We start from the raw sequence: 25,034 nt of genomic DNA on the forward strand, positions 1-25,034 counted from the left end.
ATCATCTCTTATCGAGAGATCTGCTTTCCTCAGTCCGCTAAGGTTGTTATTGGACTGGGACTTCCTAAGGTCGCAGTCAGTGACTTATGTTTGTTTGCCATTGTGGGCTCCCTGCGTACTTATGACAGTTATGCGTGGCACATGGCGTTGAAGATACATTATTGCCATTTAATATCACACCAGACACAGTATGACGGACACTTTGTTGCCTGATGTGCGAGTCTTGACTGTGCTAGCGCACACTGGGCCTTGAAGAGCATTCACCATTTTTTGTCCTTTCTTTGGTTGTTGGTCTTTAGACGCGTGTTCCCATACCAAAATCTTTACATACTTTGCACCTCACCTCATCATACTGGCACTGTCCTTGGCATGATTTCGAATGGGACGTTTCTCTCTTTTCTCCCATACTTTCCTGTTACCACATTCATCGCGTTTGTGACCATGCTTTTCAAAAATAAATGGTAATATGCATACAAATAAATGATAATATGATCTCCGAGTAAGTGATTCAACGAGCTTCAGTTGCGCTTCTTCAAACTGCTCTTGCTGCTGACGTAAAAATTCTCGGAGCTGATTAAATTCGATTGAGATCATGAGTGTCAATTCTTTAATTGCAATAACGGTATTTCCCTCAGCTCCCGGCTTGAACCTGCCAAGCTAGCATCCCCGTCAAAAACAACCACCAAGGGTGTACACCGTATAATAGGGCCCAAAACCAGGTCAAAAACATGTGTACAGCACGTCGTATATGAGGCATATCCCGCGACAACATTCTGGGAACTAATGCCTTCTGGATGTGACATTCGGGACCTGCATTCGGCGAATGTCGGGTCATGATTGGTTGTTGGGTCCAGACTTTCGGCCAATCAGAGCTCGGCTTTATGCCAGACTGGCAAGCAGCCCTAACTTTTGGCATTCGCGTGGTGGATAAGGCTCTCTGCCGTAGCAGCGCCTAACTGCTGACGGTGTCGGGTAGAATTCCACCTAACACAGTCAAATGTTACGCAACCAGAATGCGCAAGCTTCAGAACTATCATCACCATTAACAGGGACAGCAATATCAGTGCCGAGACTGATGTTTCACTACCACATAACCGCAGAGTTTTTTCTCATAAGTAAGCGCTAAAATGACAAAGGAAAAAAAACAGGGATCTAATCCAAGCCTGTAGCATGTATCTTCATGTGCCCACACCTTCAAGCTCTTGGTTAGGTAATAAGTGAAAACAGGATCCCTATTTGCATCGATTATCCGTCTTTTCCTGCATTGTCTCCAACTGGGCTCACGGAGGCAGGTCGCGGGTATTCCACACTCAATGGCGGACCAACAGCACCTAAACACTTTACAAGCTATCCCACGTCTCTCCGTCCAGTAATGTATTGTCCATCTCGCATTTTGCGCCTCCGTAAAAGATGTTTCAGCATTTGTGGCACCACCGCAACAGATAGTGCTGGATGTTCTTCGCGAATGTAGCACCTGCCGCACAGGGAACCTGTTTCCTTACTACCTCGCTACGAATTTATTGACGCCATATGACACCAGAAACGCTCCAGAGACATCGAATCCCTGAAGACGCCTCGAACCATTTGCCGTTGGCAATCGTTTCTCACAGCTACACAACGCAGCCCTCCCTGCGACTTGGTGCAGGCCATTAGATCTAAGCAACGTTTTTGACGTCACTAGTGAAGAAATTTGCAAACGTAATTCCTGCCTTTGAAATATGTGCGCTGACTTTATCAGACACACTGCAGTCTGTAGCGGACATTTCCATGTCCCCTCAACCAACTTCACTTAATTTGTCCAGTACATGGGTGTTTACTAGATCCCACGACTTACCTGCTACACAAGCACACAAGTCACGTGACAAACGCCGTTCCACCCGCAACCTTGACCGACTACAAGTCAGTTCCTGTTTAGTACGCACGGAACGATTCATATTTTATACACACATCAAACTTTCCTATATATAGGAAGCGACAACACAGTCAACACGCACAGACTCGCGCGCGCGCAGGGAGCAGGACGTCAACCTCTCCACAAGTCCACGGACAATCATGGAACACGTGTAGCAGCCAAACTGCGGAGAAAACACGTTACCGCCGTCCGGACTTTCACCAAGGGACTCTCACATATGATAAGTTCCTTTATTGACTTGCTCCCATTTCGCATTGTATTCATTTTTATACGTGTCGCAACCATGTTAAAAACTTCTATTAGTGCACATTCACCTTCTGATTTGTATTATGGCTATCGCCACCTGTGCACTAATAAGGGATGATGGAAATTTCAGGCAGCGGACATGTTCACAGACTTCATGTTACGAAGTGTGACGTTGCACTTTGAAGGTGCAAGGTAGGTACAGAAGGACGGTGCAATCGTAGTCAGTCTACTCAACAGAGTGGGGGCTTCGCCTTGGTCTTCAAAGATGCGAGCGATATCATCTGTGTACTTCAGATCGATAGGGTTCTCACTCAGAGTTTTGAGCGCCTTCCAGCATTCGTTCCATACTTTCATCGACGATGAACTTGATGGAGAATTGGTGGAGCGTATATCTTCGCCAAACATAACTTTCCGTAGGGATGCTTGCAGAGAGCATGTAAGTAGAAGAACTGGAGAATGTTTGCAAAATTCTACGCCATACCACATACTGTAAGTTAATTGAGAGGAGAGACCGATTGTCATGATGAATGCACCTTGGGAGTCAAGGAAAAATAAGGCAGTGGTTCTTCTATACGTATGTACGGTTAGTCTAACACGTGGAGTCAGTTCAGTGAATTTGTCAGTTATAAGCCATTTAACACGGGCACATTTGTGCCAGCACCTTCAGTCTCCAACACCGGGAAGTGGGTGTATTTGGCACATACAGCCAAGCACTGAAGTCGATGGCATATTCAATTAGTTTTGGAAATGGGTAGCTACTTATTGAATCCGATAGCTTTGATGCGTGAACGCCATCGACTACCAGAGTGGACCATTCCTGTCAGTGCTACTTCACATTGGTGGCCTGGGAGATAGGCTCCCCACCCAGCGACAGTTGTCGACTCCGCTCGGTTTACTGGTCAGTGTTTGCCAGGTCACACATTGCCCGACCCTCAGCATCTTCCACGTGGCAAAAGGCTGGACGAAAAGAGTTCCCCGAAGCAGATGGCCTACAGGCATGTGCGGTGTATGTTCTAACGAGCGTAACCTATGAAGCGTGAGTAATCCGTCTAGCGCCGGTTAGTTTCCTCGCCTTTGGGCCATCTAACGTACCTTGTAACTGTAGCTTCACCCACATACATGACTCTGCAGCTCACCACCGCTCAGTGAATCCCGAGAACCGTCTTTTTTCCTACACTCACAACTCACGCCACACAAGCGTGACTCGTGCTAAATCGACTCTCCACTCACCTTCATGTGCTGACACACACGCACACGCAAAAGTACCTGCATATTGGAAAACTGCACAGCAACAACAACAACAAAACTACACACATCAGTACTACGCGCGTCATCCGGCTCAAAGTCTAGCCGCTCAAAAATTACGGCACACCACACAGATATTCCTGAAATACGTGTCGCAGCTAATGCGGCGATCTGCACCAGAATCTGCGGACTCGTACCTACAATATGGTAAGTCCTTTTTCTACATTGTAGTAATTTCACTTAATAAAACTGCCGTTGTTAATGCTCATCGCCAACACTGGCAATTTTTGAGTTATAGCAGACCACTAACAACCTTAACGTTGGTGGCCCAACGTGTCCGCCACAAGCTACCAGTACTTCCAGGTCACCGACTGCCGAACACTGACGTCTTTCTTATGTTCTCCATGCTAAGACGCCAGATATCTGATCCACAAAGCAGTATGGATCCCATCTCCTCAGTGCGAAGAGAGTTTTGGTAGCTCCGGTAGCGTTGTTGGGTTGTTCGCTGAGCCACGCAATTTGCCTGCATTCGAATTGCCAAGCCCAGCGAACAGTGTACGGGCTATCCTCCTCAGGAAAATTGATGTCGCTCAAGCAACATGTACCGAACATATTCAAAAGCTGGTTTTCTCGATCTAAGCAAAAATCTCATCTCCAGATAGTCCACCGGAAGTTACAAAACTTGAAAGGTAAACAAATTTATCAATCACGTTGACTGGCTTGTCCATAAGCATGTGGTTTGGGTTTCATTTACCCCAGTCTTGTAGCAGTACTTCACATATTGCAGGCGTGAATCGCATGGCGAACCACGCGGTAGGGCTACTCAGATTAAACGAATCGTTTGCATTTTTGAAATATCCAAACAAAGGTATATTATCTTTTATCAGATAATCGTTTTGGCGCCCAGCTATCATGCCAATGGGAGGAGGAACGAATAAGTGGAAAGATCAAGCCCAACATAGGTCTGGCTGGAACCATGAACCTTAAGGGCCGTGAGCAGGCGGCTTAAACACAAAGCAAACTCCAGCTGTCTGATAGGCGATTTTGTTCATTGAAACAAGGAGAGCAATATCATCCGCACACTTACTGTCTGCAAGGGAGCATTCTGAGAGTATTTCGGTCTCCGACGTTTCACACGGAGGCATAGAAATGTCAACAGCGCACCAATAATTAATAAGCGGGACTCTAAAAGGATCCCGCTTTACGGCTCACAGCCAGGCGCTGCCACGACCGGAAAGGATAGCCCGTACAAGATTGGCCGAAAGTTTGGGAAGCTTGCCGGTCCAGCATCAACCCGAGAACTGATCGGCCGAAAGTCTGGGCCCAACAGCCAATCATGACTCAATATCGGTCAAATGTTGGTCGCCGATGGGGTATTCAGAAGGCGTCAGAATTTTCAGGAACTTCTCGCCACATACATTATATATGTGATGCACTGTACTTCTGTTCTTGACTTCGTTCTTGGCGTTAACATACCATGTGAAACGTTGGTGGTTGTTTCGATACGTACGCTATCTTGGGAGGCTCAGACCCAGAACTAAGCTAAGGAGATTATTTTTACTAAACTAGCAAAGCTGAATGATAAATTTAAAGGTCAGCCCAGTCGAGCGCCGCCGGATGTGGTGAAACCAAGCAAATCTTGCCACACTTTCGTATGCGTCCTCAGGAGTTTGCATTCAATGTCCGTTCAAGGGGCACACCAGGCTGCTAAATTTTCTGATGACCAACAAAGTCCAAAAATGTTTCAGACCAAGAAAGACGAACAACCTTGACGTCTGAAAGAGGGGCATTTTTGAAGAACAGCTTTAATGGCAAGGATACCGTCGCCGTATCCATTGCGAGGGCAAAACCCTGATTGATTCTCACCAATGTATCCTATAAATCGCCCCACTTGCGCAATATAATGCCAAGGAACGTGTCATATGCGATGGTTAACAGTTTAATGCCAGGATGATTTTCGCATGGTTTTCCTGTGCCCTTTCTAAATGATGGGGTGGCGGTCGAGGAGCTCCATCTGGTTGGTGTTCCGTCTTCGCTTCAGTTTCTTCTGAAGTATGGTGGTCGGACATTTCGCCAGGACCTCACCACCAATGAAGTGCACGAGATGTTGACAAACCGCGCGGGGCGCCTTGTCGCATTAGAGGGTCGATATTTCACTGTGAATTTTGGTTGTTGACGGCGGATTGGTGTCGGTGTTTCACTCAGGCCCGCTGCGTTTTCCGGCGGCTGTGCTGGACAACAGCTGAGTTGTTCAGCACATCGCTCAGAGTGACAATTTAAGTAGTTAATTACGGCTCCGACTGCTTCGCATGTTGTTTCACTCACGACTTTCCTATTTTGACCGGTTGGTTGAATCAGCTGAAGAAGGGCGCGGCTGTTGCTTGCAGCAAAAGTTTCATGCATCTCATCAAACTTTGAAATTTACCAGCGTTCTGTCATTCTGCAGGCTCCCAATTTTCCGTACCAGCGGACCCCTCCAGTAGCAATGAGATCTACCGATAATTTAGTCTAGTCGGATTGTTCGGACCAACAGTTTTGAAAACTGATATCATAATTTTTTAATTCACTTACATCCACATGACCGTGCGTTTCCATAAGCTTTGTAGGCAGGTCAGAGGATACACTTGAGCTACTGAAACATTTCGAAGTAGACCAACCAAGCTGTTCGGCTTTGGCATGCGTAACGCTAGGGGAAAACGAGGTTAAAACCGAGCGCGAACGATGGCATGATAAGAGAGCAGTTGTATGCTTGAGCAGAACCAGCATCTTTAATTGAGGCTGTCCATTGGTAACTGATTTTCACCTGGTCCAAAGGAGTTCAAAAATGTCCTATGTTTGGTGGCCTCCAAGTAACCCGATAGGGGCGTTTGTGTTGGAGGCTCGTATTGGCCAGGAACAGGCAGTCATCAGCAGACAAATAAAGCAGTCGCTCGCCGTTCTTCTACACCGAGCACTGACTCCAAACCTAATGCTCAAATGTGCATCTTCCGGGCATTTTTCACCAACTTGAGTATTAACTTTACCCGTCAGGATTATGATATCCGGACATCTTGCTGACTGAACCAGTCGCGGTAGATCTTGGAAAAACACTCTCAGTCTCAAAACTGCTGTGTCCTGGCCAATATATACAAATATACACTGTTAACCAAATGGACCTGCACTGAGCCAGATAACCACACAGTGCAAAGACGGCTGTTTACTAGGATACAGTCCAGTAGGGCGCCTTCATCTTCGAGGCTGAGTGCAACTCCCACACCATATAGCCAAATAACGTAATGTGGAATAGCTGAGCCCACCCTAAGATGGTTAAGGTGCCGACCGAAGTGGGGTGTTCCGTTCATGTTCGAGGAAAACATATACTAGCAGAGAGAAAAACAAGACTTAAGCGAGAGATGCTTGTTGCACCATTTGACATAGATTAGGGACACCTTATGCTCAACGAGGATCAGATCTTCTGATGTTAGTAAGTGGTTATATTTGATTATTTTTCAGGACGGCGGTTCACACACTGAACATCGGTTAGGGGCCTAAGAGATGAGTTGATCGGACTGCATCATTCGATGAGTGTGGATGGTGTGTAGAGGAAGGCCGGTGAGCGGTGATCTGCCAGAGCGAATGGCACTTCGAGGTTGCCCCAGCCGAAGAACGGGGCTTGGTTGACGACCTATCCTTTAGCTTCTAGGTCTGACCCACGTGGCATTAGGATGATGTAGGGTTTGTCCGGGATTAGGGACACCTTATGCTCAACGAGGATCAGATCTTCTGATGTTAGTAAGTGGTTATATTTGATTATTTTTCAGGACGGCGGTTCACACACTGAACATCGGTTAGGGGCCTAAGAGATGAGTTGATCGGACTGCATCATTCGATGAGTGTGGATGGTGTGTAGAGGAAGGCCGGTGAGCGGTGATCTGCCAGAGCGAATGGCACTTCGAGGTTGCCCCAGCCGAAGAACGGGGCTTGGTTGACGACCTATCCTTTAGCTTCTAGGTCTGACCCACGTGGCATTAGGATGATGTAGGGTTTGTCCGGCCTGCCTGCCCCTAGCTCTGATTCAAACGTCTGTACCAAAAGGCAACGGCTATTGGGGTTGTCTTTGGAAACCCATCCCGGATCCAATGACTCAAGAGCCTGGCCTACTTGGTTGTGGAGGTCAGCCTGGCCCGAGGACGCAGGGATTAGGGAATGAGTGCCCCATCCTTAAGGCACTGCGACAGCAGTGCGCGGTCAAGATGTGCGGTTTCTAGAGCGGATCTTTTCAAAGCCGCCCTTCTCCGATGGAAGGCAGCATTGCTGCACCCACGAATATGGACGCGCTGGTCTCCTCGAATAAAAGCCCTTTTACGTCACCTGCAATCGCAGAGAATAGTACGATTTCACCTCCAGATCACCTTGTAATACGATTCTTTGTAGTACGGGGACTCGTCGTTCTTTATCCCGCTGCATGTTTCTGATCTTCCTGGCATGGGCGAACTTTTGGGAACTGAGTTCAGGCCAGCATGGTCAGGATCATTGTAGCACCGGAACCTGACCACCACGACAGGTTGGCAGTTTTAGATCGGGACTTGACGGGTTGTGGGGTTGTGGTCGACGCAATTTCCGTCAGGTTGAGATCCTGTTTGATGCTCCTTGACTAAGACATCGCATAAGCCTTGTGTGTCAGTTACGTCAATCACCTTGTTTCCACTGGAATCAAACTGCCGCCTCTGTGCTTAACACATTTGCTCTGAAGACCACTTTTGAAAACGGGTTTTAATAACGACACAGTAGTCATCAGCGATGGTTTCTCGCTCCCAGATAGACATAAGTAAACAAGGCAGTGATGAGTTCAAGTCATCCTCGAACACTGATGGCAGAGCTTTGCCGGGACCAAAAGCACGACGACGCTTCAGTGGAGATATGCGCCTAGATGCATTTTAGAGCTCATTATTCCCTGTCCACCTTTCTGTTGAAGGATGGTCTTATTTAATTGCGGGTAGCAAATGGACAACTGAATTGTTCTTCGAAGTATTAATAATAATGCTTATTCCCAACTGCGCTCAACGGCCTAAACGCTCTCTTTTGTTGAGTATCAGAGAGGAATTTCGTTCTTTGATGGGTTGGCTGACAAGAGAATTCTGGTGACCAGTCGAATGAATCAGGCGGAACAATCTGCAGGCGTTCTCAAAATTTTACCCCTTGGTGGGTGATAAATGGTAGCTTATCTGTTTGCCCAGCTTAACATTTCTTGCTTCTTCTATTGCTGTTTTCGATTCTATTCAGCCTTTCGGACCAGCTGAGTTTCCAGTTTTGTGTGAACATTCAGTTTTATCTGGTGTTAAATGATGCGTCTTATTTTCTTGTGGTTGCGTCTAATGGGAGCCTGCCCACGAGCCTCCTATTAGAGGTCTAATAGTTGGATGGCGTTGGCTGGGCTCTGTGACAGTAAGAATTTGCGACATTGGGTGGCGCTTCGAATACGTCTACTGTGGTTGCTACATACGACGTCAGAGCAGACAGTAGGCGTTTGAGGAGCCAATTTTCACTGAGCTCTTTCATTTTCGGGTCCACAAGTTTTCAGTGGCTAATTGCGGTGCGCGCGTCTTGATTAGGTCCGAAAGCCGGAAAAACATTTACTAACTGGCAAGCGCATGATAAACGGTTAACAAAGGTATTCAAAAAGAAGCGGCGAAAGTGATCAACCATCGCCGCCAGCAGCTGATAGCAATGTGACCGCAGCTGGTTCGTTGGTGGCACCAAGGCTTGCAGGCGAATTTCGCTGTTCTGGAAATTGAAACTGCAAAAAACGGTATTTGATCGGCACACACCTATCCGTGCGCCGCGTGTTCAACCCAAGAAAACCCTATCGGATCGCAGGAGCTCTTCGCCCAACTACTTGCATGTGTATGCCACTAGCAACCACCACGATTTTAGCCGCCTTATGGAAAACCTACAGGATCTTAGAGACTGTTCTTGTCAAATCCAGAGCTATGACTCATCGTAGCGCTGGAAGGCGCAATAAAGGAAGATGGTAGGCCTTATTTCTCCTATGTTTTTACACAGAATTTCCCAGCAGAACCACTTGGATGTGACGTTCAGTTGATATTTAGTAGAATAAATACGCCCTCAAGTTACCCATCACGCCAAAACTACTTACAGTGCCTAAAGGTTCAACATAGGCGCGCAGTCGGGAGTGAGAAGAGAGTAAGGAAGCAGTCAGTTCAGCGACAGCAATTTCATCCTGAAAAACCGTTCCCGACAAACACCGAATGATAATGCAGAGCGGATTCATGCATATGAACAAGGTCCGCTAGCAGTTAGGCTTGTCCCAATGTGCAGAGAATGAAGTCAGCTAAGCAGACCAGGTTTCTAGGCTTGTAAACAGAATTCAGAATGTTAAGGGTTGTTACTGAATTTGGATGTATAGAAATAAATTGTGACACAATGACCAATGCGTTCCATCCAAATGCTGGGGCTCATGGACCGTCTTCCGCTTGGCGTGAGGAAGGCTAGAAGGGAGAACATGTGTAAGTGCAAAGCAGCTGTCTGAAGTTGTAGGTTTTTGCTTTGTTGGGGATGTCATTATCCCCCAAAGCTGTTCATTTTCAGAGTCGGCGACTTGCGGTCTGGACCGGGCAGCGGGTGTATCAAGGCCATAGGGGCCCAATGTCAGGATGGCAAATAAAATATTACCGAGCTACAAATGGTCATTCCTCGCTTGCTCCGCTTGCGGTCCGGGTGCCCACGACATAAAGAACGCCACCGGTTCCAACCATGGCACGGCCAATTTTACCTAAGCGGAGTACTTCACCAACTGGATTGTTGTCAAGTGTCCGAGATGCGCTGCGCCAATTTGGACCCATGGCTGTAGCTGTTTGTGGTGACGAGAGTTTGAATGTTTTTTCACTTCCGTCCGTCTGCGTGGTTTGTTTGCAAATTATGGTGATGTGTTTTATGCAGATTCAACATAGCACCTCCAATGCCATCACACCGGGTGTGGTGGCGGTACGGCAATGGCAACCACTATGCGTCTTTGCCGCAGGCTGGGCGAACGGGGCTCTGGTCGTTTTCAGTCCGTTGGCTTGCACTAATTCTTTTCCCGTTTACTTTCCAGGCACAACTGTGGAACACATTCTTATTGATTCTGTTATTTGCTTGCGATCAGTCATAATAAAGTTATGTTTTCCTAAAATTGGTTTCATATTTCCCGACAACGCAAGCGTCACGGAAACCAAGGCATCCAGGCCTTTTGTTGAAGGCCAGCTTGCGTGGGTGAGAAAAACGGGGCGCAATTTCCCGATTTCGTCCATAGCCTCAGAGTGCCCCTGGAAACTTCCCCTAGCAGCACAACTCGGTTATTAGTCGGTTATATGGCGGTTAAAGCCGGTTATTTGACGGTTATTTAACCTTGTAGCTATCATCCAATCAACGTGAAGTGTTGTTGCCACACTTATTCATATAAGTTTTTCTTATCACACAAAATGTTGGCATGAAACAAAGTGCATTATTCCAATGGATTTTAAGAAACCCGTTCTGGCACTTTTTTGTTTATCTGCATCAGTGTTTAAGTAAATGGCCGTAGCCACCAGGCCCATTCCCAGAGTCGTCACTGGTCCACGCGCCTGCTGTCTCTACGTGTTTGTGAATTTCTGCCTGGAGGAATCGTAAGTCATGACTGCTGATACATGTATGACAACCGTAGCCTTCCAAACGTGGTTTGCTGGTTTCAAGGTGGACGCTTAACCGCAAACTAAAGCTTGCTAGGGGTTAGCCTTGGAACAACCACCCAATTCGATGAACGCACGCGACTTCCACCGTGCAGATCAGGAGATCGATTCACTAGCGCACAGTAAAAATGCCATTAGATGACTAATGTTCTAATTAGATGAATAACAGAATGAGGCGGATAATGAAGAAGAGACTATGTTCCAGCCTAGTTTGGCGGACATTTTCCGAGGCTGGATGATTTCGACCAATGTCCCCTTCAGTACCGTGAATCGCTTGCTTTTATCATTGCAGCATAAGCTTCCTGAACTGCCTCGAGACGCGCGGACACTGATGAGAGCACCCCGGTTATGTTCAACTAGAGAAGTCCACCCAGGAGAATACATCCATTTGGGCATTGCGAACGGGCTTCGTCGGGTTGCGCCGATGTACTTGCCACCCCAACCTCATATTATCCATTTACATATGAATGTAAATGGAATGAAGCTGCACAATAGCGGTACAACCGTAATCTGGCCTATACTAGCACGTATTGTGCGGCCCTTCACTAGCCCGGTATTACTTGTTGGGCTTTATGGAGGAGTTCGTAAACCCGAGAACGTTTGTACATACCTGCATGACGTAGTGCAGGAACTGGAAGAGCTCCTGCGCGTGGGGGTTGTCGTTAATGACCTGCATCATCAGGTCGTGTTGGATGCAATTATTTGTGACAAACCGGCACGCTCCTTCGTCACACGAATGAGAGGACAATTCCTACTGTGGTTGCGATAAGTGCTGCATAAATGGACAATACTTCCAAACGAAGATAACGTTTCCATATGGACAGCATGTTGTGCGAACTGACAACATTATACGTCGGGATACTCGAAACAGTCCGTCTCCATTCTTTACGTTACCCATTGATTTCGTTCACTGCTTTCCCACAGATTATATGCACGTTGTATGTCTCGGTGTTGTCCGTAGATTAGTTTCCATTTTCGTCAACGATGATCGACCCGTACGCATCGGGCCTGCTGGCTTGAACAGGATAGATCGCATGATTCAAAATATACGTGCCCATATGCCCGTGGAATTCCCGCGTAAGTGCCGGGAAATTACACTGTACAAACAGTGGAAAGCGACTGAGTTTCGTCAGCTGCTGTTTTGCATTGGTCCCATTGTGTTTAAGGACATTCTGCCCCATGAACGTTATCAAAATTTTCTAGATCTATTTATATCCCTGTATTTTCTTTCTCATCGTCGCTTTTCTGTTTTTCGCCTTGATTATGCACGACAATTATTGCTAGTATTTGTTAACAAGTTCCAAAAACTGTATGGCTTGCAGGAGATGGTGTACAATGTCCATTGTCTGCTGCATTTACCGGATGACGTCTCGTCTCACGGGCCTCTGGACAATTTTTCAGCATTCCCTTATGAGTCTTACATGTTCACACTTAAGCGCCTTGTACAAAGTCCCACGTATCCTGTTAGGCAGATTTATAAACGCCTGCAGGAGTCAGCATCGTGTCTCACAAACACCCCAGATTACCACGCCGATTGCGATGCGGGCTTACCTTTGAAACAAGTATCACTGAACAAAAAGCATTTCTTTAGTCTCGGTAAAGTTTCCTTATCTGCCAGTCCATCGGATAACGTTGTTTTGGTAGATGGTTATCCGTGCATTGTGACAGGGGTGGAGCATCCCAACACGGCCGACTGCATACTTAAGTATGTTTCATTTCTTTCTCCCGTTTTACCACTTTTCCCATTAATTCTCTTTTGCTAAATATTTTTGTGGTGAACAAATTGTCCACAGTTGTAAATAGCTGTCCCTTCTCTTTTGTGCAGTGCAAGTGCGCCATGCTTCCATTCAATGAAGTATTTGTAGTTTTTCCATTATCGCGCTCTATACCGTAATAATTTTATAATTTGATATACCGTATCAGGCTTACAGTTTTGTGAACTTCCATGAACAAGGCCTATGGCAGTTTGCAGTCCTCAGTTCTTCATGGATTGAGGGTAGCTGAGCTACATGGCCAAAAGTTCACTTGAAAGACTATAAGGCCGTTCGCCTTTATATACAGCTGCCAGCTGGATCAGTGAAGCTGAATTGCGAAGTCATTCGGACTTACGGTAGGTGTCAGGTAGACTGCATTAACTTTTCAGATGATTTCAAAAAGGCCCGCAAACGTGAGCGGAATTTCCAGTACACGTCGGACCTGGAGACTTTGGATGTAACCATTGAACTGGGTCGTAACCATCCTCGTCGAAAGTAAGACTACCGTGCGTGTTGTCAAGACTTTTTTTAGGAATACCAGAGAGCGAAGCCCCTCCCTCTCCATCAGTCCATCACCGAAAAAACCAAGGTTGATGGTGCCACAACCCCCCTTACCCCAGCTTCTCGCAGGCGACACCCCGTGCCTTGTTCCACTCAACTCCAGAGTGCACACCTCAGCATCCCGCACCCGTCCTGTCCACACCCAACCAGCCCGTCTATACGATGCCGCAGACGGTGCACCGTCTGCCACAGTACCCTTTAAACACCGCACCGGAGATCCCTATGTTTCCAGTTTTATCCCCACTATCTGCTCCTTTATTCCAAACCCCAGGAATCACAGCACTACTTCAGCAGAACAAACAGCTGCATCGGAAAATGGACGCAATGGCGGAAGATCTTTGATACCTGAAGATCCGCATTGACAACTCTTTGTTACAAGTCCATAGTTCATCTGGAACTACCGGCTTTACTTTTCCCCTCCGGAGCAAACGTTCGTGGGACCAACTGGAAAGTGAGCTGGCAGAGGGACCACGCCAGATTGAACTGGTAATTCAGTGTTGTTGATCTCATTTTTTGGCCACAGATGAAAGACTTCTGATCTTTTAGTGCAGCCACCATGGCGGACCTAGTGCGTCTGTGTCTCCGACAGGCGTTGGCTGACGAATTCGCCGTCAGTGTCGCCTACGCCGGGTCTTTTGACAAACTTCCATTCCGCCACACAAGACTCTGCATCCTAATCGAAGGTAGGTGATCAAAGATGGCTTGCTCACTGTCATTTCAGAAACAGCTCTTGGTAACCCAATGTCCAAAGACTGTTGCCGACAGGATTTGGATAAAAAATCCAAAAGTGGTTCGGTAACGCACGTCATCGACTGGCCCAGAGAACGCACATGGATCAGTTGGCAGTAAGTTTCGACTTTGCACTGGGACAAGTTTATCAGTAGTAACCGATACATCAAATGCTTATACATATGTTCTGTCACTTTTCAGACGTCCATATTGAACCAAGAAGCTGAGATCATCGAATTGGACGTGCCTCCGAACTGACTCGGTTTGGTTGTGAAGCAGTTATTTTCGTACATCAAATATATTTTTATCCTTGTTTCGCGTTCTCTAAGATCCTGTTACTAGGTTTATTTTCTGCAATGGATACGACGATATGCACGCGTGTGGTTACCAGTGTAGGTCAGTCGCGTTGCGGTTGTTAACCACAAACCGTTTTGCGCGATTATTTAACCCTTCAACTCTATTAATAAGTGGTCAAAAAGCCATCAGATAGTCCCGCTACGGTACAATTATTTAGCTTCTCCGTGGCCCTACAGTGCGAATAATGCGTGGCCGTTATGACGACGTAGAATAGGTCCAGTAACAGCGACTAACGGTAGTATGGTACTGATTTCGCTAACGAGGGTCATTTAATCGTCCAGTCACCAATAAACCCGGTTATTTAACCGTTTAACAACAGAAAAACATGGTTTTGACGGTTATTTAACCAAGCAATAGCCGGAAACCAGTTATTTGACGGTTATTTAACCGAGCAATAACCTGCAGACAGTTATTTGACGGTTATTTAACCGAGCAATAACCTGCAGACAGTTATTTGACGGTTATTTAACCGAGCAATAACCTGCAGACAGTTATTTGACGGTTATTTAACCGAGCAATAACCTGCAGACAGTTATTTGACGGTTATTTAACCGAGCAATAACCTGCAGACAGTTATTTGACGGTTATTTAACCGAGCAATAACCTGCAGACAGTTATTTGACGGTTATTTAACCGAGCAATAACCTGCAGACAGTTATTTGACGGTTATTTAACCGAGCAATAACCGACAATCACGGTTATTTGGCAGTTATTTAACCGAGCAATAACCGGAAAACACGGTTGTTTAACCGAACAATAACCGACGGATATCTTGGTGCAAATAACCATCTGCTAACCATAAAAGTCGGTAATTAGACGGTTATATAACCGTCGTATAACCGGAAAACTCGGTTATTTTGGACTGCGTGTGCTGCTAGGGTGTAGGTTAACATAGGGCCGCCTCTAACAACATACGTTTAGCCTTATGTACAATAGCCCGGCAGCCTAACTCTCCATGAAACACTTATTACGCTTCATGGGTGTCTCGTGTCACGGTGTTACTAGTTACGTAGTCGACAGAAATGTTATTCAATCAGAAGGTTCTATGACGGCGGGCACCGCACATGCATCCTAATCGAAGGTAGGTGATCAAAGATGGCTTGCTCACTGTCATTTCAGAAACAGCTCTTGGTAACCCAATGTCCAAAGACTGTTGCCGACAGGATTTGGATAAAAAATCCAAAAGTGGTTCGGTAACGCACGTCATCGACTGGCCCAGAGAACGCACATGGATCAGTTGGCAGTAAGTTTCGACTTTGCACTGGGACAAGTTTATCAGTAGTAACCGATACATCAAATGCTTATACATATGTTCTGTCACTTTTCAGACGTCCATATTGAACCAAGAAGCTGAGATCATCGAATTGGACGTGCCTCCGAACTGACTCGGTTTGGTTGTGAAGCAGTTATTTTCGTACATCAAATATATTTTTATCCTTGTTTCGCGTTCTCTAAGATCCTGTTACTAGGTTTATTTTCTGCAATGGATACGACGATATGCACGCGTGTGGTTACCAGTGTAGGTCAGTCGCGTTGCGGTTGTTAACCACAAACCGTTTTGCGCGATTATTTAACCCTTCAACTCTATTAATAAGTGGTCAAAAAGCCATCAGATAGTCCCGCTACGGTACAATTATTTAGCTTCTCCGTGGCCCTACAGTGCGAATAATGCGTGGCCGTTATGACGACGTAGAATAGGTCCAGTAACAGCGACTAACGGTAGTATGGTACTGATTTCGCTAACGAGGGTCATTTAATCGTCCAGTCACCAATAAACCCGGTTATTTAACCGTTTAACAACAGAAAAACATGGTTTTGACGGTTATTTAACCAAGCAATAGCCGGAAACCAGTTATTTGACGGTTATTTAACCGAGCAATAACCTGCAGACAGTTATTTGACGGTTATTTAACCGAGCAATAACCGACAATCACGGTTATTTGGCAGTTATTTAACCGAGCAATAACCGGAAAACACGGTTGTTTAACCGAACAATAACCGACGGATATCTTGGTGCAAATAACCATCTGCTAACCATAAAAGTCGGTAATTAGACGGTTATATAACCGTCGTATAACCGGAAAACTCGGTTATTTTGGACTGCGTGTGCTGCTAGGGTGTAGGTTAACATAGGGCCGCCTCTAACAACATACGTTTAGCCTTATGTACAATAGCCCGGCAGCCTAACTCTCCATGAAACACTTATTACGCTTCATGGGTGTCTCGTGTCACGGTGTTACTAGTTACGTAGTCGACAGAAATGTTATTCAATCAGAAGGTTCTATGACGGCGGGCACCGCACATGGTATGTAAAGTCGCCAACGAAAACGGAATGAATGATTTCCAGCCACAACTGAGTTTCAGGGTTCAAAACCTACAACTGTGACATAAGTTGCTGTTGCTTTAGGTATAGCTGATACGTGTCGTCAACGTGAACGACGCTGGGTGCAAACAGTCAATACACTAGCTTCTAAATATGGGTTGTTATGACTAATTGCTTTTTGTTACCACCAGTGGTCCCAAATATCATCTTCCTTCGGAGATATAGATAAGCTTAGGAACAAAATGTAAGATTACACTTTTTACATCCAAGCCGTCTTAAACTACTGGCAATCGCGTACTCTTTGCATTCATTACATTTAAAAATCTGTTAACGATGTAAATTTTTAAAAGATACAACCGCGCTATAATTCTTCATCTCGTTTTTGAGGGTCAATCATAAACCGCAAATTCGCCTTGATGCCATTTCTGAATGCTCCCGCCATCTATATTTCACCAATCAATATGTGGATAACGCCGCAAGTCGCGTGATCGCGTCCCTTTCTTCTAATTTTTTTAATTTTCAAGGTTCGCGCCCTTTCGGCCAAGTTGCAACTCAAACAAAAAACCGCCCCCTTTCCTATTGCGCTGATTGATTTATCGCTCCTCAAGGTCACCCGGAATATATATACAATTTTGCTTTTGCTGTAATTCACCTTTGATTGAGGCAGTAAATGCCTTCCCCTCTGCGCTGGGACTGGTGGTGCTCGCGTCATAGTTGGGGATTCGCATGCTTATTATCAAGTCGCGTATAGCCGTTGATTGTGTGTGCTTCCCTACATAACAGCTTACATATTTCGCCGCTGACACAAAAGACGCTGTGGTATGACAACACTTTCAATTGTATCACCGTTGCACAAAGGAGCCCCCGCCTCACATATAAGGAGAAGGTTGTTATGGTCCTGGTCCGGAGTCTTTGGCTCAAGACTTTTACCGCAAGGCAGCGGTTTGTTAACGTACACCGCAACAGTAGATCGATTTCCCAAAGAACAAATTTCCATGCCTGTTGCAAACCCGAACCTGTGAGACCAGGTGACTTCTTCAGGCTGCAGTGGCATTGGCAGATTCCTCAACAGAGCCTGAAGCATCATACAGGTAAGCAAACCGTCATCCCCTGATAAGATTAGGGCTACTCAGCGCCTGTCTGGGGGCTAGTCACCCCGAAACAGCCGATTATTGCGTTAACGGACTTCAAGAGCAGGCTACGCAACATATGGAGGAATGTAGTGATTTGTCAAAACGTGAGCCAATCACGATCGAGAATTTTGCGCTCGGCGCCTCTGACACAGGATTCTGGCGTAGCTTTGTAACTATGACTACCACAGTGAGAGGAAGGAGAAGTCAAATATCACCATCGGATTTGCACCACTGTCTCTAATAAAGGCAACCGGCAGTAAAATGCTGGATTGCTGCCTTAAGCAGGCAAAAGCCAATTCAGTTTTTTAGCTACAAATTTTTCACCGGAGTACACTGATGCAAGCGTTTGCAGTTTGCTCCGTTGGTGACCGGATGCATAGGTAAACTGTTGAATGTTGATAACGGATTGCTTGCAATCTAGAAAACTAGAGGCGTGCACAATGGAAGCAAATCAGTGGCGGCGTGATCAGGTCATGTTCACCAGTACTAACATTCCATAGCGCACGTTATTCCAATGTATTTATCCTGGAGGACTACAGTTGACAAAATGACCGGTTTCATGTGCTAAAGACTTAACAGGTAGTTGTCAAGTCACGGGTGATGATCCTTGGTTCTTTCCCGATTTGCTCGTGGCAAGGCCAGAAAAGCATTGCAAGGTAGATGAGACTTTCGCGCATGAAACTGGACCTAGCTAGCATAAGTCATCGCCGTGGTTGGATGTGCGATTCTCCTAGTCATCAAGCAACGCACCTTAGCATTACTGATGCTTTGGAGGCCCACAATACCAGACAGCGAATGCCGTTCTGCAGCCCCCGCAATTAGTGACTGTGTCCCTGGCAAAAACTTCGTGAAAACACTGTTCTAGACAAATTTCTGCCACGGTGGCGCTACGGTTTTCGAGCTTGGATATGGCCAGCACGGCTTTCCATTTCCCTCTCTAAGCCACATTTATCAGCTCACCACTCAGATAGATGTTTGGCACTGACACTGGGAAAGTGCGAGGGGCAATGCTGGATGGCACAAACAAATTAGCCAGCCTTGTGCACTCGGATGATCTGTCTGAAGATAAATGTTATCAGTGGGCTCAAAGCTTACAAGGAGTTGCTGTGGAAGAGTTTGTGGTGGTTGTTTCCTTATACCTTTAACAAACTTCGATTAATCAGTCCTTGCTGACTCTACTACCACCTGCATCGCGTCATGCAAAAGTCGGACAAAATGTCTAGCTTCATTTCACTGTCAAACCTGAAAGGTCCTGCGTGAATTCGCACAAAATCACAAGGTAGGTCATAAATATATAGCCGTGCACACACAGGACACGAACTCATCGGCACAGCGCGCCTTGACTGAACGCCACATCGGCTCCAGGATCTAGCGCCAGCGATTTCGGGACACGGACTACAGGGGACAAGTGCGACAATAATATTGCCAGGAGAACATCTGCTGCAGCCGTCCTGTCTTCGCTCAAGCACACCAACGACTTAACAAACTCATATTTCTCCCATTTTTACGCTTCATCTCTACCATATATTTGTGACATACATCCAACTTTGTAATCTCTTTAACCATGATACTCAAAATATTTTAATGCCTCTCAGTTCTTATTTTCTAGCTCAACGTCTATCTGTTGGAGCATTATGAATTCATCAGCCATATTGAATAATCGGTCGAATGCTTTTGCAATGCAAATAAACGAACCTGCTTCGAGCTGCTTAATACTTCAGCACGCTAGGATTCGACAACTTTTGTTGTATTGGCACCAAATACCAACACCGAATCTGTTTATCTGCCTCCACTCTGGCACCATGGTCCATGCATATGGTTTTTCTGAAGCACAAGCTGAATTCAAACTTTGTGGGATCACACAGGAGCACACTGTACACTATCATGGTTTATCCGTCCCCCCTGAAATAGCAGCAGGTCTGTGGAACATTCTTAGAGCACTGGATAACATTTAACAATTTGCAAAGATTAGAAATATGTTAACTGCGCGAGCGATATTATCCAAAGATAAGCGTCTAGAACAACTGATATATAATGAAGCACTAGATGGTTGCGCACCGTCTCGATTCTTGCTCCGCCTTAACAGCATGTTGGGTGACAGAGAAATCGAGGACACGTTGCCTGACCAGCTCTTTCAACACATGTTCGATAGGTTCTCGCACCTGATACAGAAAACGTTCCCTTGAAACAATGGCAAGTACTGTCAATAAAATTCTCGAAATACAGCCCTGCGTTTCGAAATTTAATTCCATTGACTCATCAAGCGCAATTCCTTCAATCAACACTGGCCTCGATGAACTCGCTGACCAGATAGCTGCCATTTCTTTTAATGGTTCACAAGAATGTCGATCGACGCCTCAGCCTACACACAGGCGCTCCCTTTCTGCATTTTTCAAAGGTAACGATCTACGTACATCTACTGGTGTTGTTATTGGGAGGAACGGGAATCGTATGGTCACGGTTCTTGACCTCGAAGATCTCTCAAGTCACAGACGGCATGTTGATCAGGTCGAATTCAATGCTAGAGGTCAGTTTGGCGACAATACGTCTGTTGCTTCAAACACTAATGACCTTTCTGATTCTCTTACAGATGGTTCTGATGAGCATGAAACAAACACTGAACCTGACAATCTAACGTTGAGAAGATCTGAACGTTTGAGGTTCCAACCTATTAGAGGCTATAAACACCCGCACGCTCATTCAACGTGTGGTGGATGTGGTGAACATTGATTCTATTGTATTCATTCTGTTTAGTGTATTTTCATATGCCTTTGTTTTACGATGCGATTGAGAGTACGCCCGCGATATACGAGAATATACGATATTCATTCGTCCATATTCGGACTTCTATACTACGCGTACATTCGGTAGTTAAGATACCTACCACTATTCTAATTATCACATTTTTTCTGCACTGCCCTTTGTTAGACAGTTTCACTAAAGCTGGTTGATTTTCTTTAGGAATAAAAAGTCCTTCTGAAATGCGGTAATATCCGTCGACTATTGGCAATTCATCGGACTGGTAAAATGGGACGGAGGTACATGGCCACTAATCACGGTGATAGATGGAGCATTTCGGCCTGGATCTTGATCGGCGATGAGATAAACTATGTTGAAAATACTGCAGAGTTTTAAATTGCACCGACCCGATGTGTTTACTTCTGGCTTTAGTGCTGCTTTTGTCTTGTGGCTTCGGGACGCTCTATCGTATGAAGCATTTTGGCAAACAGACTCGCCTATTTGGGCAACTCTACACCGTCTGCCACTTCCCGGATCTCCTCTGGTGGTCCTAATACATCCCCGGCTGACTTCCGACAGACTGAATCTAGTGGACCTTCCCCATCAGCGCAGGATTGCTGAAAACCTATGTTGTCCATCAACAGATAACCAAACCTGAATTGTGTGATCCATGTCGCTAGGAGCTCTTGTGATTTGAACTGGAGACTTCGTTCTTTTTAGTACCATGGAGGTGGCTTTCTGTCCGCCTTCACGTTTTGAATGCGCATGCAATCAAACGGAAGCTGCTATTCGTTCGGTTGGCACGCCAAGTTCGGTCTCCTCAAATGTACCCAACTATCGCCACAATTTCCTGAGGCAGCGTGCTGTTCCATAGGGCTCAGGTGGTCCTTCAGCTGAGTCGACGTGTGATGTATTTTGAGTAGCCCAATTTATTGGCAACAGTGTACCGCCGTATCAGAGTGATCTGAAGAGTGTGTTCATGATTGTTGTCCCACCGCTTCCTCAAGAGAAGAGCGGCATTCCTGGTCACCCAAGGGTAAACTGACTTATTGGGTAGCCAGACCACTACACTGGCAACCCGTAATCCATAACTAACTTGGAAGATATTTCTTTTTTCTCCAGCCCTCACCACACGCCTTCATTGGGTTCCAATTAACTGATCGCTGAAGCAGCAGTAAAGTAGGTGGTAGTCTGCTTATCAACCACTTTTTTCCCTAACTGCACGACCTCACTTCTTCCATGTTTATTTTCATTTGAGTTTATTGTCTAACATGTTGGATGCGATTTTTTTCGTGAAAAACATAGGTTAGTTGCCGTATAGGCCATGACTTCGTCACATTCAGCAACGGGTTGCAAGCATATCGTAGACTGTGCTGCCACGTAACTTTGCCCATTCACGGCGAAATAACATTCTGGGGGTTCGGCCCCATTCTCCCAGGCTCTCACCTAGGTTTTCGCAATTTTTCGTATAAATGAAATGGTGCCGCTACTTGTTGCGATTTTCCCCATTTTCGGAGGTTACATTTCAATGGACCGTCAGTTATATGAGGCCTACTGTGTCATTCTTCATGTTCTGTACCTCGTGCAAATGACAAGCTATGGCGCAGTCAAGAATGAAGATTGCCCAAGAATTGTCATGAGTAAACTACATGTCCGAAAGCTTCTATGGTCCGGGAATACTCCGGGCGATGAAGATCCGCTTGGCATCTGCCAGTGGACTGAACACAAAATTTTTCCCGACCGAATGCTTTCTACCTGCTCAATGCCGCTCCATCTACGGGGGGATCCATAGACGGATTCAGGAGATTTTGGAAAATGGCAAAATGGAGGAAGTCAATAGTGCGTACAACCCCGATTGTGCTTGTAAAGAAGGTGAACGTGAAGTACCGGCTTTGCTTGGATTTCCGGCGTTTGAGTGAAATGACCGTAAATCAGGTTGTAGTGTACCTTTGGTTGCGGAAATTTTCGATTCCCTCCAGCATCCCGATATTTCACAGATCCCGTCCGGTTTGTCTGGGGCACCATTCAAATTTCGGCGCTTGATGCTTCATTTAACGAGGGGACCCTAAAAGGTTTCCATGTACAGAGACGATACCAATGTGTACATCGATTTGGAACCAGAACACGCGGTTTACTTGAAGGCCGTATTGAAGTGTGCCCGGGAGGCCTATCTGTGGGTAAATGAAGCCAAGACACAGCTCGTTCGGAGTTTAGTGACACTGTCGGAACATAATTTGGGCCACAGCCGGTTTGTTAAGGATTTCAACACGATTACTGCTCCACTGAACGACTTGCTCGGGCGAAGTGAAAAATTCGAATAAACCAGGGGAGCACATGAAGCATTGAGCATATCAACTGGGTCATCAACTGGCCCTTAAACTGCCCGGGGTCAGAAGGTTGTTTGCTGTTGCAACGGACGCTAGTGATCGTGGTATCGGCTCACCAGAAGAATAGTGTTACCGAATATGTCCTGATTAATGCTGAGCAGTAATGCTAAACTACTGAGAAAACGTGTTTAGCGATTTGCTTTGGCCCTAGATGAGTGAAGGCCATATTGTTCGGAAAAGATTTCATGTTGAAACCAATCATAAACCCCTGGAGTCAATCAGGACCACCAGAGATTCTCAAGGGAAGCTCGCGCGTTGCAAGAGTATGAGGTTGCGATCCGGCACGTTCCAGGAAGCGAGAACCACCGGGCTGTCAAGAACAGAGGCTTTCAGGGTCATAGTTGGTGCCAATAGCCTAGTTGTCGAACTGGATCCGTGAAGGTTGGTGGAATTACAACGGAAGGCTCTGGTGTTACGAAAGGTTGCAGCGGTCGTGTTGGATTGAAGGAGTTTTGAGAACGGAGAGGGAGACGAGGGATTGGAAGCGTTCCAGAGTCGCTTCGATTAGCTGAAGTTTAAGTGAAGCTGGCATAATTTCCCGGAACGGCATTGATTCAGCGTTACGCTACCCGCGATACCACGCGTCTTGAGACGGAGGCTGATAGTCAAATGCCACCAGGTGGCACACACGGGATGCACCCAGACGTACGACTTACTTCGGCAGAGGGTCCATTGGCCTCTGATGAAAAGTGAGTTGACGGATTATGTGGTGTCCTGTAAGCGGTGCCAACCGATGAAAAGGGATACGCTAGGAGCAATCCATCCCGAGAATCCCTTTCCTGCCTCAGAAATCGGCCAGTTGTGGTCCATTGACGTCATGGGCCCCTTACCAGTGAAGGCCAGCGGAAAGCAATGTATCGTGATAATGACAAAATACCTATCGCTGTGGGTTGAGGCGGCAGCCGTTTGAACTCAACGGGCGACGAGGATCGGCGGAGCGGTAATGCATTACATAGTGGCCGACCTTGTAGTACCAAAAATGATCCAAACCGATCAGGGGACTTGCTATGCAAAAGAAGTGTTTGGGAGTTGCTTGCAGAGAGTGAGCATCAGACGGCTGAGGACGGCACCATAGCATCGGCAAACAAATGGCCAAATCGAACGTAATAATTGAAAGATCAATGAGTGGCTGGCGGCCAAAGGTGACCGGGAAGTGAAACGCCTGATGGTGTTGCTAGCTCATCGTGCTTCCATACAGTTGATGTACGTTCGACATCTGCACCTTCCGGTTGATCAAAAAATCGGGTTGTGACCGGCAACACGCTTGTATTCGAAATAGCTAGCAGAAGAAGAGAAAGCTTGACTGCCGATCAAGAAAGGGGTGAAGAGAAAACGGCAAGTAGAAAGGCGTCACCATTTCCCATAAGCGCGAAGGTCACGCGGAAGGATCGTCAGAACCCCAAAAGGAGTGGACTGACCTCGCGGAAGCTGGGCAGTCGATGACAAGGTTCGTTTGTCTTTACTGACCACCAGGGAAACGTCTAAACAATTGAAAACGGTTGGTGATGAGAAAGCGCAAATGGGACTGAGCTTGAAAAGTGGCATGACACGTTCGAAGAACGTTCGAACAGACTAGCTGCTGGAGGCGACCTAAAGGAGGTAAATGAAAATCGGTGGCATACCAACGGCCTTTAAACGGGGAGGTTGTGTAACGGTGGATACTACTGATAAGGCATGCGAGTAACATGTTTTCTGGTAATTCCGCTTTGCGTCTTTGGAAAGTGGAATTTATTGCGGTGGGATTGCTCTGTGGCATTCGAGTACAGTTGCGCGATAGTCAATGAACATCCAGGAAAAATCAAGAAGACGCGTTCAAGAAGAAGACGTGCATTCAGTTTTTATAACCAAGATGCATGAGAAAGTTTTGCTCCCCTGCCCAATAGTCTGCCACTGTTCAGCTGGTGTTTTTAAATAAATTGCTCCGCAGCGAATACCTTCTATC

The 25,034-nt window shown here is 46.2% G+C and overlaps 1 protein-coding gene across 1 annotated transcript; it reads left to right on the forward strand.

The window, feature by feature from the left end:
* Positions 1 to 11,925: 11,925 nt before the first annotated feature.
* Positions 11,926 to 13,786, forward strand: T265_05684 (hypothetical protein; the record flags this gene model as incomplete). The annotated part of the gene is made up of 4 exons (XM_009170753.1): positions 11,926 to 12,047; positions 12,071 to 12,705; positions 13,142 to 13,358; positions 13,396 to 13,786. The coding sequence occupies 4 exons, from the start codon at positions 11,926 to 11,928 to the stop codon at positions 13,784 to 13,786; spliced, it is 1,365 nt and encodes a 454-aa protein (XP_009169017.1).
* Positions 13,787 to 25,034: the final 11,248 nt, after the last annotated feature.

The sequence above is a fragment of the Opisthorchis viverrini genome (genome assembly GCF_000715545.1).
Source record: "Opisthorchis viverrini unplaced genomic scaffold opera_v5_108, whole genome shotgun sequence".
Lineage (NCBI taxonomy): Eukaryota > Metazoa > Platyhelminthes > Trematoda > Opisthorchiida > Opisthorchiidae > Opisthorchis > Opisthorchis viverrini.